General features: G+C 43.9%; 1 protein-coding gene across 3 annotated transcripts in view; it reads right to left on the reverse strand.

Moving 5' to 3' along the window:
• Positions 1-27,663, reverse strand: part of LOC144930644 (uncharacterized) — a 34,395-nt gene that overhangs the window by 5,891 nt on the left and 841 nt on the right. Inside the window, exons 2-7 of one of the 3 annotated variants that reach the window (XR_013635905.1) lie at positions 17,681-17,791; positions 12,395-13,368; positions 12,005-12,101; positions 11,680-11,759; positions 9,714-9,802; positions 1,903-1,971 (exon numbers count right to left, since the gene is read on the reverse strand). Coding sequence is in view for 1 of the 3 variants with exons in the window: in XM_078853137.1 (XP_078709263.1) it covers positions 1,880-1,971; positions 9,714-9,802; positions 11,680-11,759; positions 12,005-12,049 (306 nt within the window). In the remaining 2 variants the exon portion in view is untranslated. Of the gene's footprint in view, positions 1-1,285; positions 1,972-9,685; positions 9,803-11,679; positions 11,760-12,004; positions 12,102-12,394; positions 13,369-17,680; positions 17,792-27,663 lie in introns of those variants that run through there. The other 2 variants (XM_078853137.1, XR_013635906.1) reach the window with 2 other exon arrangements.

Consider the following 27,663-nt stretch of genomic DNA (forward strand, 5'->3'; position numbering starts at 1 on the left):
AGGGTTTTGAGAGAAGTGAAGGAAGATATACATATATATCAAAATATTCTGAGTACTTGGTGAGCAAGTTATTTCAAACTATGTGCATATATGATTTATAAGCTATTAAAGCCTATAAAATTCATTATATTTGCTTGACTATAGACTTGTTTTTCTCACTTTCTCAATGCCTGTCTAGAGATTACCAATCTTTTTTCTGGTAAATTCTTTCCTTCTCTTTCATGCATATAGTTTGTTGTCACTCTGTGTGTCCAAGGTGTTTACATGAGATTAATTAGTGGTCTTTGGGGAGACAGAGGACAGAGAAGCAAACACGAAAAGAGATGTCTGCCGAGAAAAAAGACTGGGATTTTCTGCTTGGCAGGTTTGGAGCGTGCAAGATAATATTTTATAATAGGTAGTATGTGATGTAAAAATTCTTATATAGTCTTATAAATCACATATCATATGCATAATATATTGCATTTTTATAGTATGGCAAAAGAAAAATCCCAACAATTCATTGGTTTGTGGCAAAAATTAAATCAGGATAAACATTTGTCAATATATTTTATATCTACTGTGGATAAACTTTGTATTTCCTTAATAAAATTAATCAAACTTTTTTTCATTTATTCATATGAAAAGAAGGATAATTTTCCTTATTCACGGTGTAAAAAAATTATATATCCTCTCTTGTTTTCCTGTGAGAACATAGACAAATAGCAGTAACTTTCACAGAAATATCCTGGTGAAACAACAAAGGTTTTTGGCGTGCGCACACCCACCCGCACACACACATATATATTGTTGTTGTGTGGATATATAAATCTCAATATTTATAATACAAAATTAATTTTTTACTGGTTTCAAATTTTAGTACCAATATTAGGTAATTCAGCATAACTGTCTATAAAAAAACAAATCAATTTATTGGAAAAATACATTCCGCATACAATTTTCCGATGGTTTGCTTATTACCTAGGTGTAATTCATATCAATATAACTAATAGTTGAGCTTTAAGCTTGTGGGTTATCTGCAGCCTATATCCTCTATTGCCTCTTGTATCTTCTAGCGTCATCTTATATCCTCTAAGAGTCTCATAGCGCATTCAGAAAAGGAATTCCACAATTTAGATGCCCCAACAGAGAAGAAAAATTTCCTGAGAACTCTTCTAGTAAACTGTATTATTTACTATATTTTTTTATTTTGTATTTTTTATATTGTATTGTTTACTTCTACTTTACTTACATACGCAATTAGTTCAAAGAATTTGTCTACAATTTATTTTGTCATGATGTCATCGTTACAGAGAGGGCTGCTGAAAATGAAGATTATTATTCTATGTTTACAACTACACCTTTGTATATATCCAAATATAAAGCATTCATGTTTATATATTCAATGTCCTTTCTGTGAAAATAATAAATTCATTTTTTTTATGGTATGGGGCCTCTTACACTTGACATAGTTTAGGGCCTCAGAAGATCATAATTTGGCCCTGGACAAGCTGGGGTGGAGGTGGTTTTATGCCAGTGGAGGGTCTCTTCAGCCCCACCACAAATTAGAGAGGCCTCAGGACTATCCTAATTTGCACTTGAGTATCACGGCTTTAAGGGCCAGTGTGGCATCTTGATGCATCAAAAGCACAGTGGTTCTCTGGCTGTGGACACTCTACTAGGTTATACAGCCAAGGCACTGCCTGCAGTGGGACAATCCTTCTACCTGAACCAGCTCTACCCGACATGGGAAATGTCTAGCGTAGGGGAACTTCAGCTGGCCAAGTTGACAGCCAGAGTATAAAACTCAGCTCTGAATCAGGAGAGGGGAACTAGTTATGAGGAAGAACTTGCTGAAACCTCAGTGCAAACCCAACCCCTTTTTTAAACCTTTCAGCTGTCAAGTAGTCAAATCCAGGTCACCTCTCTTGTGTTTCAGTACGTATGAGGTGTGGAGTGACACAGTCCTCCGAAATGCACTCCTCTGGTCCTCTGTGAAAGAGACGAGAAAAGCGTACTCCAATCTGGGAGGATATGGTCAGCGCATTGAAACTCACATGATCTATGCTATGGGAATTCCATCCCTTGCACAGATTACTTCTGTCCATGGCTAGAACACTCTGTGCAGGGAGCTTTCCCTGGTTGGGTCAGTATATATCCCCACAGTAATTCTGCTTTCATAGCATTGAACTATACCCATTTTCACCTCACAAAAGACCAGCATATAAATTTAGACCATGATGTCTGGGGCCTGCAGAGAGGCCAAAATTTCAAAATTGAGCCTTGGGCAATTGTGACCCAGAGAAACCAGGGACTGCTAAATGCAAGGTTTCAGCACTGTAGATTCCTAACTGAGGGTAGTAAAAGGAAAAGAACCCTCTTGCATGTTGTTTGGTATTGGAGCCATCCTTGAGTGTATTTCTATCATATCCAGAACAGCATGAATCCCATGGGGCTTTAGGCCTTGATAATGCTTCACATTCAGTAACTAGCATTTTCCTATTGTGTTTGTTTTCTACAAATACTTTTTCCAGTGGAGATATTTTCAGTCACCCAAAAGTAACCCAGGTTGTCAGTGAACCACATTGGTGTTTAATTCCCAAAGACTGTGGACAGTTCAGCGCTCAGTTTGCTTTCATCGACCTGAAATAAATGTATTCAGAATGTTCCCTTTTGAATTGACAGCAACAGTCTGGGGAAAAGTTCACCATGGAAACGGTCAAGGATTGTCTTTGCCACCTACAGTTGCTATGACGAAAAACACCCTCACAAATTGTTCAATGGAGTGTAAAGAACCTTCTGTTCAGTGTTGATTCACCTTGGGGTTTCAGACCCCTCTCACCTCCCAACTATCATGCCTAGACACCAGGATGATGGGCATCTAGTAAAGAGTTTATAACATCTTATATTTATATTTTCTATTTCTAGTGCATTAGGGGCTCAATTCCCTTTGCACACTTGTGAGAATCATGAGTAAGTGGAATGACACTGGGTAAGACTAGTGTAAGTGGGAGGAGAATCAAGGCATAGATCATAATATACTAGAAGAAGTAATTCCATTACAATATCGAATATAAAAAGCAGACACTTGTAACAGGTCACTGACACTTTCTATTTCTATTGATCTAAAAATCTATACTTTGCCTTACTTTGTTGAGGCAAAACTCACTCATTTCCTGGGATTGAACTTTATCAGAAAAAGAAATGAGATTAAATCCAAACCAGTTCTCTTACTCAGGACTGGCTCATTTTAGGGTTCCTAGCTCAGGGCTGCTTAGGCTGCTCCAGGTCCTTTCTGCTGCAAATCCGAGACCTTTCCATCAGGGAAGAACATACTTTTTTTCCTTTTATTGCAGCCAGGTTTCTTATTGCTGGCAGGGCTTATTTCCAGGAGAGACCTGTGACGTTATCATAGACTCATAGAATATTAGGGTTGGAAGAGACCTCAGGAGGTCATCTAGTCCAACCCCCTGCTCAAAACAGGACCAACACCAACTAAATCATCACAGCCAAGGCTTTGTCTACCCAGGCCTTAAAAATCTCTAAGGATGGAGATTCCACCATCCTGCTAGTGAAATAGGGAAATTGGAAATAGTGAAAATTGGAAAGAGTCCAGCAGAGGGCAACAAAAATGATTAGGGGGCTGGAGCACATGACTTATGAGGAGAGGCTGAGGGAACTGGGATTATGTAGTCTGCAGAAGAAAAGGATGAGAGGGGGATTTGATAGCTGCTTTCAAAGAGGATGGCTCTAGACTGTTCTCAGTGGTAGCAGATGACAGAACAAGAAGCAATGGTCTCAAGTTGCAGTGGGGGAGGTTTAGGTTGGATATTAGGAAAAACTATTTCACTAGGAGGGTGGTGAAGCACTAGAATGGGTTACTAGGGAGGTGGTGGAATCTTCTTCCTTAGAGGTTTTTAAGGTCAGGCTTGACAAAGCCCTGGCTGGGATGATTTAGTTGGGGATTGGTCCTGCTTTGAGCAGGGGATTGGACTAGATGGCTTCCTGAGGTCCCTTCCAACCCTGATATTCTATGATTCTATGAAAATCCCACTGCCTCCAGCCTTGTTCTCCATGACCCCCAAGGATATGCTGACTACATCCAGCCTTGCTCTCCATGACACTGTATTACCCCACCGCCTCCAGATTCACCCTTATTGACCCCCTCCATGACCGTAGCTGCCTCCAAAGATTTACTTGTTGACCCATTTTTGGCTCCCACTACATAAAGCTATGCTCTGTTGGACCCCAACTGTTTTCAGCTTCACCCTCAGTCTGTAAGCAAGGGTTGGCCTGTCTCCCAAGGTCTGTCTCCCAAGGTCTGTGAGAGCGAGGGATCGTCCTTCAGGATAGGTTGTACAGTCCTTGCTTACAGACAGCCCCCAAACCTGAAGCAAATACTCACCAGGAACTACACACCACACTACAAAAACACTAACCCAGGAACCTACCCCTGTAACAAACCCCGTTGCCAACTCTGTCCACATATCTATTCAAGGGACACCATCATAGGACCTAACTACATCAGACACGCTATCAGGGGCTTGTTCACCTGCACATCTACTAATGTGATATATGCCATCATGTGCCAGCAATGCCCCTCTGCTATGTACATTGGCCAAACCGGACAGTCTCTACGTAAACGGATAAATGGACACAAATCAGACGTCAAGAATTATAACATTCAAAAACCAGTTGGAGAACACTTCAACCTCCCTGGACACTCAATAACAGACTTAAAAGTGGCAATTCTTCACAAAAAAAACCTTCAAAAACAGACTCCAACGAGAAACTGGAGAACTGGAATTAATTTGCAAACTGGACACCATCAAATTAGGCCTGAATAAAGACTGAGAGTGGATGGGTCACTACAAAAACTAAAAACTAATTTCCCCCTACTGTTACTCACACCTTCTTGGCAACTGTTTGAAATGAGCCACCCTGATTATCACTACAAAAGTGATTTTTCATCTTGTTGATAATAGCCCACTTTTATTGAATTGTCTTGTTAGAGCTGACCCCACACTGGGTAAAGCAACTCCCATCTCTTCATGTACTGTTATATATATCTTCCTACTGTGTTTTTCACTCCATGCATCTGAGGAAGTGGCTTTTAGCCCACGAGAACTTGTGCCCAAATAAATTAAGGTGCTGCAAGGACTCCTCGTTGTTTTTTCTGATACAGACTAACATGGCTACCACTCTGAAATATAGGCAAAGTTAATGAGGCAGCTGTAAGCAACTGGCATTGGTGTACTAAGGACCTCTGCTTATTTTTTCTGGGTAGCAGTGGAGGTCATTTGAAAAGTGAAATTAACACACACAAATTCATTTGGAGTTTACATAATGTAAAACAAAGATCATATTTTGTTTGACTTCACAGAGTGCAAATAAGTCTGGTCCTGACTACCCTAAGGCCTGGTTTACACTTGCAAGTTTTTGCGCCAAAAGGCAGCTTTTGGCAATGAAACAGCAGAGGAGTACACACTGCAAAGTCACATTTTGCCATGAAACTCCTCAGCTGCAGTGCTGTAATAAAACCACCTTGAACAGAGTGATAAGGCTTTTTGCGCAAAGGTTTTAATAAAACCACCTTGAGGAGAGTGATAAGGCTTTTTGTGCAAAGATTTTATCGCCAAAGTGCCAGTGTAAACACCTTGCTTGCTTTTATCCTTGTAATTGGCCTCCCGAGGTGTCCCACAATGCCTGAGTGACCACTCTGCTCATTGGTTTGAACTCAGCAGCCCTGCAGTCATATGCCCCTCCCCTTTTAAAGCTCCATTCTGACAGCGGTGCTGTGCTGCTCTGCTCTGGGAAGCAAAGAGCAAATCAGGGGCTGATGCTGGGGTTTCCCCCTCCCCTGCCTCAGCACAGGTTGCTTTCAGCAGCTGTCTGAACTTAGGAGACAGCATGCCACCCACATACTTGCTCTCCCCCAACACGCACTGTCTGTCTCTCCCCCTTTCTCCCCTACACACACTCCCTGTCACACACTCTCCCCCCCTACACACTTCAGTTGAAAAGCGGCTGACAATCTAGTAGGATGCCTATGGAATGATGGGATTGAGAAACCTGCATCATGTGATGTTGTCCCTGCCCCACAAGGCATTGCAAAGCCTTCCCAAAGCACCCTGCTGCCAGTTGCATGGTGGTATGGCTACCACAGTGCACTGCTCTCTGTGTCATTGCTAGTGTGGACACGCTCCAATGACACAAGGAGCTGGGGTGGACATGCAACAGTGGTTTTAATTAAAGTGGTACAACTTTTGGCAAAAAAACTTGGCAGTGTAGATGTAGCCTTAGGATCTTCCACCCTGGAAAAGAGAAAGAAAAACTCCCACCTACCATCTCATAGCTACTTTGACCTTAATTCAGCAAGGCACTTACACACCTTTGAAGTCAATGGGATTTTAGCACATTCTTATGTGCTTTCTTGAATCAAGGGTTCTCTTTTCAGGGAGTCTTGAAAAGAAGCAGACAGTGGAGCAGAAGTCTATATTTACTAGCTAATCTAACTGCACCAAAGGGAGTCTTCCTAAGAACTGATCTGTTCCTTCCCCTGGACATTTCCTGAAACAAGCAGCAGAAGAGGCTCTCTTTCAGAGAGGAAACTCTCTTTCAGAGGGTTGTGAGGAAATTGGCTGATGTGATTGCAGAGCCATTGGCCATTATCTCTGAAAACTTGTGGGGATCAGGGAAAGTCCCAGATGACTGGAAAAATGCAAATATAGTGCCCATCTTTAAAAAAGGGAAGAAGGAGAACCCAGGGAACTACAGACTGGTCAGCCTCACCTCAGTCCCTGGAAAAATCATGGAGCAGGTCCTCAAGGAAACCATTTTGAAGCACTTGGAGGAGAGGAAGGTGATCCGGAACAGTCAACATGGATTCACCAAGAGCACATCATACCTGACCAACCTGATTGCCTTCCATGATGAGATAACTGACTCTGTGGATATGGGGAAAGCAGTGGACATGATATATCTTGACTTTATCAAAGTTTTTGATATGGTCTCCAACAGTATTCTTGCCAGCAAGTTAAAAAAGTATGGATTGGATGAATGGACTATAAGGTGGATAGAAAGCTGGCTACATTGTCGAGCTCAACGGGTAGTGATCAATGGCTTGATGTCTAGTTGGGAGCTGGTATCAAGCGGAGTGCCCCAGGGGTCGGTCCTGGGGCCAGTTTTTTTCAATATCTTTATTAATGATCTGGATGATGGGATGGATTGCACTCTCAGCAAGTTCACAGATGACACTAAGCTGGAGGGAGAGGTGGATATGCTGGAGGGTAGGGATAGGGTACAGAGTGACCTAGACAAATTGGAGGATTGGGCCAAAAGAAATCTGATGAGGTTCAACAAGGACAAGTGCAGAGTCCTGCACTTAGGACAGAAGAATCCCATGAACCGCTACGGGCTGGGGACTGTGACAGGGTTGGGCCAGATGGCTACAGGAAAGTGACGGAAGGCAGATATATTAGCCCCAGGTTAAATAGGTCCCTTTTCCCTGGGTAAGGTAACAGGGAAGGTTCCAGAACAATCAGGAACTTTCTGGAAACAATTAAGACAGACAGGCTGATTAGAACACCTGCAGCCAATCAAGAAGCTGCTAGAATCAATTAAGGCAGGCTAATCAGGGCACCTGGGTTTAAAAAGGTTAAAAAAACCACTTCAGTTTGTGGTGCGCGTGTGAGGAGCTGGGAACAAGAGGCGCTAGGAGTCGAGAGTGAGAATGTGTACTGTTGGAGGACTGAGGAGTACAAGCATTATCAGACACCAGGAGGAAGGTCCTATGGTGAGGATAAAGAAGGTGTTGAGAGGAGGCCATAGGGAAGTAGCCCAGGGAGTTGTAGCTGTCGCACAGCTGTTCCAGGAGGCACTCTAGACAGATGCATTCCACAGGGCCCTGGGCTGGAACCCGGAGTAGAGGGTGGGCCTGGGTTTCCCCCAAACCTCCCAACTCCTCGTCAGATACAGGAGAAATTGACCTGAACTGTGAGTTCATGAAAACAGCCAAACTGAGGGCTGCCGTGAATCTCTGAGGCAAGCAAATCCGCCAATAAGCGCAAGACCCACCAAGGTAGAGGAGGAACTTTGTCACAGGACCAACTGGCTAAGCAGCAGTTCTGCAGAAAAGGACCTGGGGATTACAGTGAATGAGAAGCTGGATATGAGTCAGCAGTGTGCCCTTCTTGCCAAGAAAGCTAACGGCATATTGGGCTGCCTAAGTAAGAGCATTGCCAGCGTTCTCCAGCCTGCTTCCCTCTTTCTCACCATGCATCTTTACTATGCCACTTGCTACTGCACCAATTCTTCCTATGACACTTACTGTACAACATCAGCTAAGGCAGTGAGCAAGGGCTTGCATTGGCGCTTGATACCATGCTTGGCACACAGAGACTTCACCAGGGACTCCAGTAGTTGTGTTGAGGCATTGTGGGGAAAAGACTGTGAAGAGAAGAGGCAATTTCATTACACAACTTGTTCAGCACAGAAGCCAGCTTCGAGTATAGTAGGACAATTAGAGCATCATGATCATCAACCAGAATAAGAACCAGGTTCATGATCATCACTATTACACATAGGGAACCAGGGATTTCCATCACATCATCAGGCCTCTCTCTTGTTCCTGAAGGATGTTCTGACCAAAACAGGAATCCAAATATGATCATCCTCTCCAGGGCTCTGTCTTGAGCAGTCCTTAGAGGAGGTCCTAAGGTATGTCTACACAGGAATAGAAAACCTGCTGTGGTTGGCTAGGGTCAGCTGACTTGGGCTTGTGGGGCTTGGGCTGCTGCGCTATAAAATTGCAGTGTAGACATTCAGACTCAAGCTGGAGCCTGGGCTCTGTACCCTGCAAGGGTGGACGGCCCGAAAGCTCGGGCTCCAGTCCCAGCCTGAATGTCTACACAGCAAGCTTTAGCCAGCAGCCTGAGCCCCACAAGCCCAAGTCAGCTGACCCTGGCCAGCTGTGGCCATGCCACGGGACATTTATCCCTGTGTAGACATACCCTAAAGGTCCTGCTGTTGCCTCCCTACTGTATACGTTTCTTTCCCACTGCTCTTTGCCTTCTCTTCAGTAAGAGTCGGCTAAGCCAGCTGGAACAAATCTTCCTTTGCTATCTTAATTGGGTGTAACCTTAGTGGCAAGTTGAACACAAAGCCTTGAGCAGCCCTATGCTGATTAACGTTTTCTGGGTCCTGGAGTGGCATCTAAGATTGTGTGTTACGGTTTGGTCTAACAGAACTAAACTGCAAACATCAAAGAGAAATGGCATTTTCCTATCTTTTACTCTACTTTTCTCTTCTCCCCCCTGGCCCCGGTGCCATTGTCTTGTTCTAAGAAGAAGAAGAAGTAGGATCAGACTTTAACCATTACACTCTGAGAGCTACAGCCCAAAACTGACTCTTTTCCATCAACAAAGGCATTGAATGACATTTAGAAATGTAACTTTATGTTAAAAAGACTACAAAAAAAGTGTGATTAAGTAAGGGAATTTATTACATTAAAAATGACTTTGTTGTTCTGAGTTTTACACCCCCTTTTTAATTTTGTGTGTGTTAAGTCAGGGGTAAGAAGAACAATTTGTTTGGTGCAAACCAAGCAAAAGCAAGTCCCTGGTACAGACCTTGAATCCAAATTACAGTTACTGTTGGAGCAGTAAATAAAGGTAACAGAAAAAATTAAAAATGATATCTTAAAAACCTCTTGCTAGCATAGCTGGTGCACTGACCAGGAACAATCTGGCTGGCTTCTCTCCTGTGGATCCTATTACTCATGTCTAGATTCAGAGATTCCAAGGCCAGAAGGCACCACTGTGACCTAGGAGGAAAGGTTAAAAAAACTGAGCATGTTTAGTCTTGAGAAAAGACAATAGGAGGGGACTTGATAACAGCCTGCAAATGTGGGAAGGGCCGTTCTAAAGAGGACGGGGATCAATTGTTCTCCATGTCCACTGAAGGTAGGGCAAGAAGTAATGGGCTTAATGGGGTCTAAATGGGCTGTTAGCAGTCAGGAAAGAGATCTTGGAGTCATTGTGGATTGTTCTCTGAAAACATCCACTCAATGTGCAGTGGCCATCAAAAAAGCAAACAGAATGTTGGGAATCATTAAGAAAGGGATAGATAATAAGACAGAAAATATCATGTTGCCTCTATATAAATCCATGGTACACCCACATCTTGAATACTGTGTGCAGATCCAGTCGCCCCATCTCAAAGAAGATATATTAGAATTGGAAAAGGTTCAGAAATGGGCAGCAAAAATGATTAGGGGCATGGAAGAGCTTCCGTATAAGGAGAGGTTTCAGAGTAGCAGCCGTGTTAGTCTGTATTCGCAAAAAGAAAAGGAGAACTTGTGGCACCTTAGAGACTAACCAATTTATTTGAGCATAAGCTTTCGTGAGCTACAGCTCACTTCATCGGAAATGGCCCACCTTGATTATCACTACAAAAGGTTTTCTTCCCCGCCCCCCCCACTCTTCTGCTGGTAATGGCTCATCTTGACTGATCACTCCCCTTACTGTGTGCATGATAAACACCCATTTTTTCATGTTCTGTGTGTATATAAATCTCCTCACTGTATTTTCCACTGAATGCATCCGATGAAGTGAGCTGTAGCTCATGAAAGCTCATGCTCAAATAAATTGGTTAGTCTCTAAGGCGCCACAAGTACTCCTTTTCTTTTTGCATATAAGGAGAGATTAATAAGACTGGGACTTTTCAGCTTGGAAAAGAGACGACTAAGAGGCGATATGATTGAGGTCTATAAAACCATGACTGGTTTGGAGAAAGTAAATAAGGAAGTGTTATTTACTCCTCACAAATACAAGAACTAGGGTCACCAAATGAAATGAATAGGCAGAGGGTTTAAAACAAATAAAAGGAACTATTTCTTCACACAACGCACAGTCAACCTGTGGAACTCTTTGCCAGAGGATGTTGTGAAGGCCAAGAGTATTACAGGGTTCAAAAAAGAACTAGATAAGTTCATGGAGGACACGTCCATCAATGGATATAAGCCAGGATGGGCAGGGATGGTGTCCCTAGCCTCTGTTTGCCAGAGGCTGGTAGTGGGCAGCAGGAGGTGAATCACTTGATGATTACCTCTTCTGTTCATTCCCTCTGGGGCACCTGGCATTGGCCACTGTTGGAAGACAGGATACTGGGCTAATAAATGGACCTTTGGTCTGATCCAGTATGGCCGTTCTTATGTTCTTATCTGCGGCAAGGGAGATTTAGGTTAGATATTAGGGAAAACTTTCTAACTATCAGGATAGTTAAGTTCTGCAATAGGCTTCCAAGGGAGGTTGTGGAATTCCCATCACTGGAGGTTTTTAAGAACAGGTTGGACAAACACCTATCAGGGATGGGCTCAGTTTACTTGGTCCTACCTCAGTGCAGAGGCCTGGATCTCATGACCTCTCGAGGCTCCTTCCAGCCCTACATTACTACAATCAAGTAGTGTGACTTCCAAGCCGTTGAATTTTCCCCAGAAACTGGATTAAAGTGTCTTTTAGAAAGATACCTAATTTTGTTTTAAAGACCCCCAAGTGCTGGTGAGCTCAACATCTCCCCGAGTAAGCGGTTCCAATGTTTAATTACCCTCACTCTTAGGTGGGTCCCCTATCCCTCTGCAATGCTTGCACTCACTGGTGCCCCATGAGAGTTCCCACCCTTCTTCCCAGGACCTGTACTCACTGGTGCTCAATCTGGAAGTTCAAGAGCCCAGTGAACCAGTCATTGAATAAAGACTGGTTCACATTGTATGTTGCCTGGAGCTGAGAGAGGAAGAAAGAAAGGAGAGAGTGTGGATCCATAAATTATACATTTTATATCTCTTTGAACAGCAGGATGAAAAATGCCCCACTTCCACCCTTCCAGGCTAATCTAGGCTTCATTAACAATATCCTTAAAGTGACACAGATCCTCAGTGCTATTGCCAGGAGTAATGATATTTACACTATTAACTCTTTAAGCATCTATAAGTGCCTTCCAGCACACCTAAGAGGAGAGAGGATCTTACCTGGGCAGAGAACCAGTCAGCGTTCTTATCATAATCAATGTTCATTGGGATGTGGTTTCTGTGCGATACCCAGAGAACTACAATACTGTCCAGGACCCTGTGAAGAAAAACAGGGGGAAAAGGTAATCACTGCCCAGGATAAATGATTGATACACCAACACTGAACAAACTCTGTTTCTCTGTTTCTCCAGGGAACCACTAGTGTTCCAAGCAGCAAGTATGTCTCAGCACCAGCCCCTTTCCAGAATGGCTGCAATCCAGCAGTGGCTCCAAAATCCCACACACTGGACAGTTTATTCCCAATACACCACAGCTTCCTGACATCTGGGTCTTTTAGCACTGTATCCTTTCAGAAACCAAGTTTGTTCAAAACCATTCCTTTACACTCACCTCCACACAGAGTGTCTTTCCTAAGGCAAAAAGGGAGTGATGTAGTAGAATATCAGGGTCCTTGGGGAAGCAGTTGGTTTTGGCGTGATGCTGGTTATGTTGGTGATTCCACCACGTGGACGACAACCCTTGCAGGAATCAAAACACACTGCTGCCAAATATAAATTGCCTCATTTTTTATTATTTTATCATTTGAACTCTGGTAGTGCCTAGAAACCCCAACTGAGATCAGGGCCCTGTTGTGCTAAGCACTGGACAAACAGTCCCTGCACTGAAAGGCTTACATTTTAAATCGAGAAGACAAAGGGGTAGAGATGGGGGAGTAAAAGATCTAATATACAAGCAGAGCGAATAATATAATGGCTGAAAACATATTAATTCCACAAAGTAAATAAATAAAAATGAGTTCTGAGTGAGGTTTTGTTGGGGAGGAAGAGAAGGAAGAGAAAAGGGACATAGAAAGGAAGGGGATAAAAGAACAAAGAGAAAGAAAAAAAGGAGTGAAGAAGGGGAACAGGGAGGGCAGGCTGAGTGAGACTGAAGTGAAGAGATTCTGAAGGCAGGAACTGGAGGGAACAGCCAATAAACATAAGGGAAGAACATCCGAAGGTCTCTGTTGCAGTGCCTTGCCTCTCCTGTTGGATGAGTTTTTGGATGACCCTCTAGCAGTTTTCCTTCTATGAGCTCACATGTCTGGGGCATGGGGAAGCCTGCGTGAGCCCTCGTCCATTATTTGTTCACCTGTTCCTTGAGAACTGCATCATGTTCTCCTCTCTGCTACGTTTATGGGGCAGGCTATCCATAAGAGACTTTCTGAACAGAAGCGGCTCACTCTTTTAACCTACCTTGCTGAAGTTCCAACAGGCATTTACCTTTAGCTTGCACATCATAAACTCATGACACAAGTGGTTCCATTTGGACTTGGTGATGACTGAAAGGTGCCCCAAATCATGCTGGAACCACCAGCCCTGGAACTGGAAGAGAAAATGCATCACTGATAAAATTGGGCCAGGGCTCCTTGCACTTCTGTAACAGAGGCAGGGCAGTGCTATGTCCTCTATCCATATGCAGTTCTAGATGATCTTGTGGTCCCTTCTGGCTTTAAACTCTATAAAACCAGCCTGAACCAGTGAACCCCAGCTCCAACTGGATGGCAGTGCCTCCTGATGACACCAGGAATCAATTTCTACCCTCCATACTCACAGTGCAGGGTAAAAGATGTCCCTAGGACTATCATTTAAACAACGTAATTTGATGAACGTGCCCTTTGCTATTATGGGGGACATCTTTTGTATCCGCTATACACTCAGTCCTAAAGAACACCCCCACCTTATTATCAGTGCATCCCAAGCCCATATTGGGGAGAGCACAGTGAAAGGGATCAGAAACACATGTGTCTCTATACATGAATTCCTGGGGACTCCTCTTTTCAGTGCATCCCAACCTCAACCTGGTGAAGGTACAGAGCACCACCTGACTTGGCTGACAGACACAGCTTGTCTACACGTGAAAAGAGGTTGTCATTGGTCAGATAACCTCAATTTAATTGCAATCTTTTTCTGAGTGTAGATGCAGAGTAACACATTTCATCTTGATTGAGTTATTTGAGGGATGACCTCAACCAGCTCAACTCAACTGAGGGAAAATAAGTTCTCTCTGTCTACAGAAAGGGAAAGCTTGTGATTAGGGGGAGTTCAGGTAACATACTCGAACCTAATCGTTCAGACACAAAAGCTTATACGCAGGCCATGCCATGTCCAGTGCGGGAAGAAGACTGGCAAGAGGAGGGGACCCAATAAACTATAGATAGGAGAAATGTGGGCTGCTAGTTCTAACTACACTCACATGAAAAGCACATTACAGAGGGCTGAGTTCACGTCATGCAGTATCTCTCTTGTATGTGCTTTCTGAGACAGATAGGGACTGGAGTTGGTCTGAGCTCCCTACAGCCAGTGCTCCTTCACTACTTCTCTTCAGAACCTTTTTCTGAGTCAGGGTGACAACTTAAGAGGTCTGAGTTTCCCACATCCATAGCTTCTACAAGACACAGTTCCTCCTGCAGATTAAAAAAGCTGTGAGCTCCCTGTTCCCAGCAGCACTACAGTATTTTTAGCTGTTCTGAACAACTTTGCCTGAACCTTCCAATAAACCATCACTGCTGGATGCTGCAGACACTCCATTGGAGAAGCTGCATCTTATGAAACAGGGCAAAGGGCCATAGCAGAGTCAGCAGCTGAGGAAGTGACTAGAGTAGGAATATATGACATGTAAATACATGTGTCCCTCACAACACTGATTTGGGAAGTTTACCTGAGCTGTTGTCAGCAGCAGTGCTGCAGTCAGAAAGGGCATGAAGGATGTTTCAATGTACCAGAGAGTGAACCAGCCTGCAGCCTCTAACATCAGAATTTGCAGGAAATTCAGGAAGAAAAAAAGATAACTAGGTTTGAAGAGTCCCATCCTCTTGACAATGGCACGTAGCTCATGGAAGTTTTCTACCAGCAATTTGTGGGGGGAGAATTATTATTACAGCACTTTAGGGACATACTTAAAACTAGTGACATAAGGGTAGGTGTGTCTTCAGCTATTGTAGCTGAACTGGTTCATCTCTACACTTGATAAGGGAGTTTGATGGAGTGGCAGAGTTAGAGACTTTCATTTTCATTCTGTAACTTTTCCAAAAGTTGAGGAAGTTTTAAAAATTTATGAAATGCACCAAAAGAAAGAAGAAGAAGAAAAGAAAAACACTAACATATGATTGTATTCAGTGGGGAAAGGGATAAGGAAGGGGAAAAAACAACCCCCCAAAATTTCAAGAGTTTCAAATGTTCAGTTTCAATTTAAAAAAACCCCAGACATTTAAAAAAAATTAATAGAAGCTTTTGCTTTATTAAAATGGCCCTTTTTATCCATTGTATGTGATCAGTTGAGGTCCCAGAGGAATGCTGTGGCTAAAAGGGCTACCACCATCCTTGGATGTATAAACAGAGTGGGTCCGGACGCATTCGTCATTGGTTTGAATATTTGATTGGGATCATGACCCCATCTGCTGATGCCTCAACCCCATGTGGGTTCCCATAGTTTGGGAACTGCTATTTTAAATCAAGATTGGATGCCTTTCTAAAAGATATACTCTAGTTCATCCAGAAGTCAGTGCAGGAATTACTGGGTACAACTCTATGGCCTGAACAGCAATATTCGGTAGATTCATAGACGTTTAAGGCCAGAAGGGATGATTAAATCATCTAGTCTGACCTATATAAGAACCAATACTTTCAGCTCAATCACTTGTGTTTGACTAAAGCATATCTTCCAGTCTTGATTTTGAAATAAATTGCAGCACAAAAGTTTTAACATTTCTGTTTACCACAGTTCACACCTCTACAAATTAGTGTTTTCTCAGAAACAACCTGTTGAGGGACACATCCTGAATAACATGATCACTGGTGGCTTAAGGGAGTGGGTCCTGACCCTTGCATCCCAAGAGTGTGCATTCAAATTCTTTCCCCAGGAAGTCTAAAAGGTGTGTATGTTTGTGTGTTCTGCTGCCCAACATCTGGCCACAGTGGAGCCCCTTCTGGAAGTGTGAGAGAGGTGTGCAAATATGAGGAAGCTCTGCACCTCACAAGTGAACCCCCCCATGATATCTACCCATCTGCCTGGCTCCTATTCTGAGACAGTCTTGTGGGTTGTACTGTGTCTGGGATATAAAACCCAGAATGGTGGTATGCGGGTGGGCTGACATGGGAATGACTAGTTACCACATTGAAAATGACGCCAGAGAGGCAAATTTGCCACGACAAATTGGTTCTGTTATCGGAGAGGCTCACTGAACTTCTCCTGAGTGGCACTAGGCACAACGGACCAGCTCCATGATGGGAGCTGGGAACAAGCATGCTCAGTGTATGCCACAGGAGACGTTTGGGGAGCAGAGAATAGGCATGACTGATGTACGGCCCAGACGTACAATGCTGAAATTGGAATGGGGAGCTGCAACTAATCCCATGGTCAGTACAGCTACACCTAACACAGTGAGGGTCAGTGAGAGGATCTGAAGAGGAATGATGGTATAGAATTATGTTGGACACAACATAAGAAAATCTGCCATTTTCTGTGTTAGGGATAGGTCAGATTTTGTTTGGCCCCTGTGCCTATTGCTAGTTCCAGGGAAGCGGAGTTAAGGTTGTGTGAGTGTAGAGACGTTACCTTAATTCTGTATTTCCTGGTTTTCAGAAGTTTAAGTTTGCCTTAACTCTGTATTAATTAAGTTTTGTGGCAGTGAATATTCAACCTTATATATGCAACCCACTGGCCAATATGTATTATATGGCCCCCTCTGCACCGAATCCACAGAGGATGTCAGACTGTTGCCAGTTCAGTCCGTGGTGTGTTGGCCAAGGTGGCGTCTTTTAAGTATCTACCCTCACATACACACTCATATTTTAAGTATCTACCCTCACACCTCTGAGAATAGAGCCTCTCTGGAAGCAAACTTAATTTGAAAATTCCAGAAAAGAATTCCTTAATAAACACTTATAAATAAACACTTGAGAGCTTTTACATGAAATGCATGCAAATTGCAAGAGAACAGATAAATGCCATAATTTAACCTTTACACTGAAAAATTTCTGAAATAAATACTGTTAATGTAACTTTTATGTTTTAACAAATTAATTGGGCAATAAGAATCTTTCCTAGCGAAGCCTGTTATTTCTGTACCTGACGGTGAATGCTGCTATGTGAAGGAGAATGTGATATATTCCATAACATGCATTGATTGATTTTGCAATGTAGTACATAAACAGAATTGCATTGTGTTGTAATATGAGTTACCTTTTGACTTCTTGCTTTTGATGGGCAACAAGAAAAGTCCAGTTTAATACCTTTCTGCACAGAGATCACTGTGGAAATGGGGGAAATCTATGCTCCCGCAGAGGGAGTCTGTACTTGCCAGGCTGTGCCATACCTAGAGGGAATCTGTGATACTGTGGATATCCAGTGGCTGATGGGTTCGTCCTACCTGCTACCACTATATGGGGAATCACTGCGATGGGGGGGGGAGGAAGTAGGGGAGCTCAGTGAGGGTCAATATTGCACCAAGGTAAAAGCATGGCTGATCAGTATTCCTGTCCATTGGCATTGTGGCTCTATGATGCAGTATGATGTATAATGTGTACTAGGAGCTCTGGCTGCCACTGAGTGAATGAAAAATCTGGTTTTGCATTTTTTTGGGAACAAACTTGACTCCCAGATCCCACCCTACATCCATCTCTTAAGTACACTCACATTTTTGCAGGGCTCAAAGCTGGGTTGACCAGGTGCCAGCTACCCAGTCAGCAGCATGTTCCTGGACTTTCTCACCAGAGTTTTATTAATATGGAAAGCTACAAAGGCATCCTGTAAATGCACAAAGGAATAGGGTGAGAAAACAACACACCAAGGATTGGGAAACACAAACAACATGAAACAGTAAGAAGCAATACAGTTCGGGAAGGCCCCCTCCCTCCTCCTTCTCTGTCTATTCAAGATATTGCTGGGATAAAATTTAATACAACACTGCATGCACTCTATTTTAAGCTTAATTACATTAAAATAAACTGTGGTTGATTGGTATATGTCTGCACATGTCTATAGCAAACTACAAACTGCGCTTTGCTTTGTGATTGTCATTTGGATTGTAAACTGGACTGTCTCTTCAGTTTTGCCCCTTAGCCTCTATTTTGAGCCAAAACACACTGGAGGTTTTGGAGAAATTCCTGCACCTAGCAAAGGGCTAAAAATAGCAATCCAAAATCATTAACCTGATGCTCTTCCAATCAAACAGAAGCACCACAGAACAATGATCTGGCTGCAGACCAGAGGAACCAGTTCCCCCTGGTGAGTGACTCATCTGGCAGAGGGGACTGAAATTTATAAAAGCGATGATCTCTCAGTGGTCATTTTAGAAGAGACTATAAAGAGATGGTAAGAGTGGATAGGAGAAGAGATCTTTTTATTTTCTAAATGAGTACAAGTAGAGATTCAATCTATTGAAACAGCATCCACAAAACATAACATAAACAAAACATGACAGCATCAGCAAAAAGATATGTCTGAATCTAATAAGGTTGTTCAGAAATTACTGGCGTTCTAGCAATAAGAGCTACAAAGAGTGGGAAGGAAAAGTCATTCTACTCAGTAGTTTGTGCAATATTAGATAGGTTCAAAAACATCCTACTGCACATCTTGGGCTATAAAAAACCTTTTAATTCAAATATGCATCAAATAACAGCTTTGTCTCTTTGTGGTTTAAAAAAATTACCTGAATTTGAATATTCAGATTAGGAAGGTAAGGAATGGAAGTTTCCCATCCCTTTAAAATCATTTCTTTCTGCTACTTCATAAACATCCAAAATTAGGATTTGTGTAACCTTAGCCGTGACAGAAAATATGATTCTTACTACAGCTGGTTGGGAATTTTCTGATTGTTGCTGTTCTTGGAAAATTTCAATTAATTGAAGCTGAAATGTTTCACGGGAATGTACCAGTTTTGATGGGAAAAGTTTTTTGGGTTCAGGATGGAATGTCTGAGAGAGACTCACCCCAGAATAGCCAGGTGGTTAAGGCACTGATTTGTGAGACCAAAGTGCAGAAGAAGATCTTGAACTGGGGTTTCCCACAGCCCAAGTGCAGGCCTTAACCACCAGGCTGTTCTCTCTCACATACAAACACACACACATATTTTTACTTTTGAAAGGTCTCAGATGCATTTCGGAAGGCAGAAAAATAGTTTCCCACCCACCTCTATTCTTAATCCCTAAAAACTGTGACCCACATCTTCAAGCTGTGCCACATCTGAAGACATTCATATTATGTGCAGTGGCAGCCAAAAAGGCTAACAGAATGTTAGGAACCATTAGGAAAGGGATAGATAATAAGACAAAATATCATGCCTCTCTATAAATCCATGGTACGCCCACACCTGGAATACTGGGTGCAGTTCTGGTCATCCCATCTCAAAAAAGAGATATTAGAGTTGGAAAAAGTACAGAGAAGGGCAACATAAATGATGACGGGTTTGGAACAGCTTCCACATGAGGAGAGATTGAAAGGCTGGGACTGTTCAGCTTGGAAAAGAGGCGACTAAGGGGGGAGACAAGAGAGGGCTATAAAACCACGACGGGTGTGGAGAAAGTGAATAAGGACGTGTTATTTATCCCTTCACATAACACAAGAACCAGGGGTCACCCAATGAAATTAATAGGTGGCAGGTTTAAAAGAAACAAAAGGAAGTGCTTCTTGACACAACACACAATCAACCTGTGCAGCTAGTTGCCAGGGGCTGTTGTGAAGGCCAAAAGTATAACTGGGTTAAAAAAAAAATTAGATAAATTCATGGAGGATAGGTTCCTCAATGGCTATTAGTCAAGGTGGTCAGGGACACAATCCCATGCCCTGGGTGTCCCTAGCCTCTGATTGCCAGAAGCTGGGAGTGGATGACAAGGAATGGATTACTCAATAATTGCCCTGTTCTGTTCATTCCCTTTGAAGCACCTGGCATTGGCCACTGTTGGAAGACAAGATACTGGGCTATATGGACCACTGGTCTGACCCAGTGTGGCTGTTCTTATGTTCTTAGGTCTTCTCAGGGCAGCTTGGGCTGGGATGGGATGGAGGACAAGGGAGCTGTAAGTCCCTGTATTCCCCTGCACACCTGCACTGTTAAGGGCCAGGCCAGTCCCAGACATAATTTAGACATCCCTTAGGTTGCTCTACATTATGGCTGGCTGCAATAGCCTCAACGAGGCATTCCACGGTGTGCTGAGAAGCAACCCTGTATTCACAAACTACCCACTTTGTAATAATCTTTGTACAAAATATGCTTTGTGAGGTATCATTTTAAAAGTGCTGGTCAATAATATCACGGTGAAATGTATGTAGCAATATTATATGTAAAGTTATGAAATCCCCCTTATGATGTTATTAGCATATGTTCAAAATCACACAGCCCTGCCTGGGAAAAAGTTGTTCAACAGGTCTGTCCTAAACAAAGGAATACGTGTGTACCTCAGTTTACATATATGTAGTACACAGAGTCCTCATGACAGCAAAGTGTGTGTGTGTGCGTGGGGGGGCATAAAGGCAGGAGACCAGGAAAATCTGCATTTCAGAAAACATTGAAGAGGTGAGAAGAAAGAGCATGGAGCCACCTTCACCACCAATTCTTTCTTCACTGTTTGAATAAACGTTGCTTTGAGGGATAATTATCAGAAGAATCCACTTCAAAGGGTGACTGGACTATAAAAGCGATGGGCAAAAATACCCCAAGGCATCTTTCTTTCCATCTCTCTCTCTTTCACAACAAGGGAACCAGCCCTTTGACTTTGGGGGAGAGGGGAGAATCCCGACCAGAGAATTTGGTCAGTCATGTTGCTGGGAACATGTGGTAAGGACTTAACAAGCTAGATTTGGTTCAAAGTAAAGTTTTAGCTATTAGAAAGTGTTTTATCTTTATTTGTCTTGTAACCATTGCTGACTTTAATACCTTTTACTTGTACTCACTTAAAATCCTATCTTCTACTGTTAATAAACTTGTTTTATCTTTTAATCTAAACCAATCCAGTGTTGTCTTTAAACCAAACTGTTTGGTAACTCCGGTTAAAGTAGTAAACTCTTGAATATTGACCCACTTACATGGGCAAGGGACCTCTGTTCTCCAAACTACCCAGGAGAGGGCTGGACAGTGCAGAACACAGTTTTGGGAAAATCCAGGACTGGGAGTGTGTTATTGTCACCCTGCAAGTAGTAATCAAGGCTGGTGGGAGCCAGGGTGTGGCTGGTGTTTGCTGACAGGCTGCTGGAGACGGAGCTGCTGGACCCGGACTGCTGCTATACCCAGACACTTCAGTGTGACCTGCACATGGATGGCTATTTGTGAGCCGCCCAGGTTGGGAGCTACAACAGCAAAGCATTGTGAGGCACCCAAGATTGCAGGGCAGGCAATGACACAACCCCACACTGGTCTGGATTGTACCTTGGCATGTGACACACCGTCAGGGGTCATTGAAGTCCAGTCAGTCCAGCCCTGTCCTATTCCACTTGATTCACTTGCAAATAGCCTTTTAAGGTCTGGGGAAGGGGTGGGGAAGGCATACAGTTGACCATAACATCTCTGTAGTATTTCCCTTGAATTCATTGGACACAAGAAATCCCAGCTGGCTTTTTAAGCCAGTTTTCCAGCCCCTTTGATTGGTTGGTCACACCTTGACAAATCTCCTGGGCCTCACCATGGTATCTTGTCCCACATAGTAGCTGACAAGCAACATGACCCTACTTCTCAGTTCTTACCATGTCATCTTGCCCTGCACAGTGGTACCTTCTGCTATACGCCGCCCCCATCCTGGCTCTTACTGGGGCATCCTGCCCTGCATAGAGACTGATAAGCCGTGCGCCCTCCGGGTGCCACCAATAGAACTGGCTCATGTCATAGACCTTCCTGTCAATCACCAGCCACTGCTCCTGCTGCGGGTGCCCCCAGCCCCGGGTGGAGCCTGATCTCCTCCCAAGTGAAGAGCTGCAGGGGCCTGCCTCCTCCACTATATCCCTCATTTGCACTTTAGGAGGACTTGACTCTGAAGCTATCTCCATCTGCCTCAGCACTGAGCAACTTCACTCTTCTCCCTGCTTCCGTCACGCTCCTGAGCTGGTACTGAGCTAGCTGCCTTCTCTGCATTATCCGTATTGAAAGTGACCCTACCCAGTCTTGCCCACCCAAGAGCCAATTGGCTACTGCACTCCTCTCAGTTCCACCTCTCCCAGGGGCCTGCAAACCCACTGGTTCTGCCAAACTTTTCCTGTTCCACTCCTATTAGAACTCCCTTTGCCATTTACCTCTCTCCCCCGGTAGTTTCATCAGGGAACTACATGATCCACTGAGACCACTTAACTCCAAAAGGGATGATGCAACTGGATAAACATGGATTCTGGCTCAGGTTCCAGGACCAGAACATTCTTGGCAGCATGATCCCAGCTGTCAAGTGCCATTCCAGAACAAATTAGATTAAGAAAAATCCTGACTGCTCTTGCTTTGTCAATAAAGCCTTCCACTGGGATGAAAAACAGAACAGCAACAAATTCTACAACCTTAAGTTTTGGCTGTCCCGCACTACGTGTAAAAACAGAGGTGAACAAATTATTAAGCAATAAATCTGTAAGCACCTAGAGGACAATGGGGCTATAAATAATAACTAACATGGATTTGTCAAAAGAAATCATGCCAAACCAGCCTAATTTCCTTTCTTTGACAGGGTTACTGGCCTAGCGGATGGGGGGAAAGTGTAGATATGTTGTAGCTTGATTCTAGTAAGGTTTTTGACACAGTCCCATATGACATTCCCATAAACAAACTAGGGAAATGAGGCATAGAGGGAGTTATCAAAAGATGGGTGCCCTACTGGTTGAAAGACTGTATTCCAGAAGAGTTAACAATGGTTTGCTGTCAAAGTGGGGGGACACCTGTAATGAGGTCCCCCAGGGGTCTGTCCTGGGTCTGGGTACGATTCAGTATTTTCCTTGGTGACATGGATCATGGGGTGGAGAGTCTGCTTACAAAATGTACAGAGGACACCAAGCTGGGAGGGGTTGCTAGCACTGTGGAGGATAGGATAAGAATTCAAAATGACTTTGACCAGCCGTCCCCACAAGGGAACAACCTGACTTCTTCAATTCCTCTCCCACACACACTTCTGGCAGTCATTGGTTCACACCCTCTCGGGAGCCCTTTGGATGCTGAATACACCAGGTGCTGCCCATGACATGCCTCTTCCCTTACATATGCTTTGCTCCCCCAAGACCACTAGTCTCACCATCAGTGAGTTACTTTGGGGGAGCAGGTCCCACGGCCCCAGTCCATTTTCAAACTTGGCACTTTAACAGGAAGAGGTTTTTAATTATTATTTTTAAATGGCTCCCACCTCTAGCCACAAGGGAGATGGTTTATTTATATTCCCTTTGTTTTTAAACTCCATTGGTCCTTCCCTAATCTCTACAGCTACCCATTGTCTCACTCACTGTTAGAATGGCAAACAATGCTCTCCATAACAAAGAGAAGAAATCAATATCCCAGATCACACCACAGGTCCTAAAGCAAGGAAGGATTACAGAAGGAAAGTGTTATTAGAGCACAGCGAAATACTATTATCAGGGCTTGTCTACACTACACATGCATTGCTGGATTAGCTATCCTGGCTGAGCCCCCTAGTGGAGACACAGCATAAGCCAGCAGGAGTTTTTCTGCAGGCGTAGCTAAACCACCCCCCTGGAAGACATTAGCTTTGCCGAGTTGCACCCGTACTGGGGGTATTGCCAGCATAGCTACATTTGCAAACAGTGTGCTTTCCCCCCCACCCCCACATTCCCAGCTGACATAGCTATGCCAGTGAAACTTTGCAGTCTAGGCAGCAGGTGTATCTACTCTAGCAATGTAGCATAGACATTTAGGCTGGGTCTACACTAGTGAGCTTACAGCGGCACAGCTTGCAGCTGTGCTGCTGTAAGATTCCTTGTGTAGCCGCTCTATGCTAATGAGAGAGAGCTCGCCTGTCGACATAATAAAACCACCTCAAGGAGGGGCAGAACCTATGTCGGCGGGAGAGGCTCTCCTGCTGACATAGCGCTGTGCACACTGGTGCTTATGCCGGTGAAACTTATATCGCTCAGGAGGGGTGTTTTTCTTCACACCCCTGAGTGACATAAGCTTTGCCGGCATAAGCGGTAGTATAGCCATGGCCTCACACAGCAACAGAAGGAGTTCTTCCATCGCTGTAGTAAATCCACCCTCAGTTCCTTCTCTGCCATGAAGTTCTATAGCAGAGCAGAGCAGAGGGGAAGGAGGGAGGGTAGTGGAGCACCCATAAGGACACACTTTTCGAAGAACCGCAGATACTGCACAGGGCAAGTAACCTCTTTTTCTTCGAGTAGTGACACTATGGATGCTTCACTCTGGGTGACTACCGAGCAGTTTCCACTGAGGAGGAGGGAGCTTTGGAGTCGAGTCCAAAACTGAAGATAACACAGCAGAGCCAAACGTAGCACTGGAAGCTGAGATCTGGGTTACTGCATAATGTTCAGAAAAAGATACATATAGAGGTCCAAGTCCTGGACCTATACATTTCAGTAACGGGAACATTTTTCAGAAAGGCTATTCAAGTAGAAAGATCTCGTTGAGTGCATTTGTACACCTGAAGGAAGTTGGAGACCCTGAGATTGATAGCAACAATTAATGCAGCCCTATATCTGCCTAGAGTCTCTGCTTGGAGATGGCCGACCCTTTAGATCTGTCCACAATAGAGAAAGAATTTGAAAGACTTTCTAAAAGATTTAGTCCTCTCAAGTTAAAAGGCCAAAGCCCTCCTAACACCATGCCTCAGTGGGTCACAGCTGAGGATGCCAAATTCAGGATAAACTGCTGAGAAATAGGGCAAACACACCCAACTGGTTGTGTTTAGATTTAGTTTAGACTCATTAGATTATATGAAGCCAGTAACAAAAGTAAACTTCTGTCTCACCACATTGGTTAACAAGAAGTCAAAAATGCACTGTCCTTAGGCATTCCAGCCCTTCCTTCACCGCCCAGACACTGGACTCTATGATGAGTGATTACTGAAAACCAATTTCATCAAACAAATGGTCCTTCTGATCTCAAGAGATCAGCCACGTAGCCAGAACGCAGAGACTGCGGGGGAAGGGTTTGCCTGGCTTCTTGAGAGAGAAGATGAGGGATGGTCTGGAAAGTGATCAGAGGGCAAACAGCCAGCTAAATGAGGTAAGGGAACTATGTCTGTCTTGGCCACATCGGGACTAGTAGGATAGCCCTGGCCTTGCCTTTCCTTATCTTGATCAGAACCAGGAGTGGCAGAAGTGCCCTGAAAGTGCGGGAGAGGGGCCACAAGTGCCCCCCTAGGGTTCCCAACTTTGCTTGGATGTATTCCTGAAGGTTTCATCACATGACATAATCTTTAATTAAGGATTAATCTTTAATTCCTGGAGACGCCAAGGCAATCCAGGAGGGTTGGCCATCCTACCTCCCAAGGTCCTGCTCCTGCCCCGCTCCTTCTCCCCAAGCACCAGCCCTCGTGTTGCCCATCCCCCTCTGAGCCTCCACCCCCACACCGCTTCTTCCCCTGCAGCCCCACTACTGTGTCACCTCTACCCCTCAAGATCCCACCCCCAATTCGCTCTTCTCTGCCCCCTCCTCCCCATTGCTCACCCTTATGGCCAGTAAAAAGGGGGGCATGGTCTTCTGGCCCCCCTATTCTGGTGCCCCGGATCAGAACTTTGGATATTAAATGCTTTCAATCTCTTAGGAAACTCGCAATTATATAAACAATGTTTTTGTTATAGATCTAGTGTGGAAGCCTCTCTCTGCCACTTGCAAAGATTACGTTTCCATTGAGATGAATAGTCTTTTTATTTGGCTTTAATCTTGCTGTTTATATAATGTTGTTATATAAATCAACGGATCACCCTTCTTGGAATACTGTGTTCCATTCTGGCACCGTATCTCAAAAACGATATAACAGAAATAGGAGTTCAGAAACAGGGGATGAGAATATTTGGAAGAGTGGAGAGATTTCCATATGAGGGGACATGAAAAGATTGGATCCATTTAGTTGAGAGAGGAGTTCAGTAAGAGAAAACATAATAGAGATATGCAAAATAATGTATAGCATACGGACAGTAAAGGGGATGCTCCTGTTTATCCTTTTCAATAATACAAGAACAATAGGACTGTCCCAGCTTGCCTGAGCCTTACAAAGTGTCTTACAAAATGGGCTCACCTAGCTTTCAATAGTCCAGCTGATGTCTAACTTGCACAAAATAAATCTAAAAGGGGTCTCCATAACCTAAAACATAAAGTGTGGTCAGTAGTAGCCCCTGACTTGACCTGATTTCTTGGGTTGTGGTAGAGGGAAGATCCATCCTCCCTCCCCTGGCTTCTATATCTGTAATCACCTCAGAGAACAAGCACTGGTGAATATTTTCTTTTCTATTTTGTGCTATTTCTGATTTATCCAGGCTGGTTCTGATCTAATACTAATGCAAGAAATAGCATGGACTATTCAGAAACAATCATAGAGGGATGGGGCTGGATAGAGATTGACTGGAAGGCTGTTCTAACCATAAGGGGCAGAGTTAAAGAAGGCACAGAGTTAGGAGTAAGGGAAAGTTAGGTGTAGGCATGAGCACTGGGGGCTGAGGGAGACTTCTTGCCTGCCACCCCTAAATTTTTACTCTCCTGTTGATTGAATCCCTCCATATGGCTGTACAGCTCAAGAATTCTCAAACTGGTCTCCCTAAGTATTCTTAGGTAGTTGAGTCTAGGACCCCAACCTTCCCTTCCTTCTCCAGGAGAGTGGCTGCAGGAGGTAGGAGCAATGACTTACCAGCAGGAGGAGGGGCCATTTTTTCAAACTTGCTGTCCCAGCAATTGCCTTATTACTGACATTTACATGGGATTCACTATCGAGTTAATCTCTGTCTTTGCATTATGCAGCTGGTGATGCAATGTCTCGTGGGCCAGGAAGAGAAGAAACTAAAAAGGGGATGGGAAGATTAAAGCCAGGGACATGGCAGGAAGTTACATTTGGTCAAAATGGAAAATAAAAGGGGTGGGCTCAAAATAAGAAGGGGAAAGGATCAAATGGAAAAGGTTTCAAACTAAAAATGGAGCAAATAGGTTAAAAAAAATCCCTCATGTTTAATCCCTGTCCCTAATCGTCTATCCTTTCTCTATGTAGCCCTTCTGCCAGGTGGCGTTGGCAGCAACAGGGCTGGGTTCAGTATCTACTTAGCAATACAATACAGAACCGGCTCAAGCCACCACCCCATAACCTGGGAAAACTAACCACCACCTCTGGGCACCTCTAAGAAGCAATGCTTCCCCTCTCGCAAGCACTGCGGCCCTGTATAGCAAAGAAAACTTTTAATAAAAAAGGGAAAATAACCTGACTTGGGAAAACACCACAACCATGATTCAAAAGCATATGACCATGTGTAAAACACCTACCCCAGAGTACGTTGGGCAGTGTCCTTTGCCTCAGTTTCTCACCTTGTGGTGTGAAAGTCTGACAAACAAATGTTCCTTTAACATGCCACTCCCTGCTCCTCCACTGCAACCCCACTCACACTTGCTGTCCTTGGTCAGCCAAGACCCAGAATTCAGAAGTGCATTCATGTGTGTTCACATCCCATTGAGGAGCAGAAGGAGTGGGGAAGGGGAGCAAGGCATC

Source organism: Lepidochelys kempii, chromosome 6 (genome assembly GCF_965140285.1).
Source record: "Lepidochelys kempii isolate rLepKem1 chromosome 6, rLepKem1.hap1, whole genome shotgun sequence".
Taxonomy (NCBI): domain Eukaryota; kingdom Metazoa; phylum Chordata; order Testudines; family Cheloniidae; genus Lepidochelys; species Lepidochelys kempii.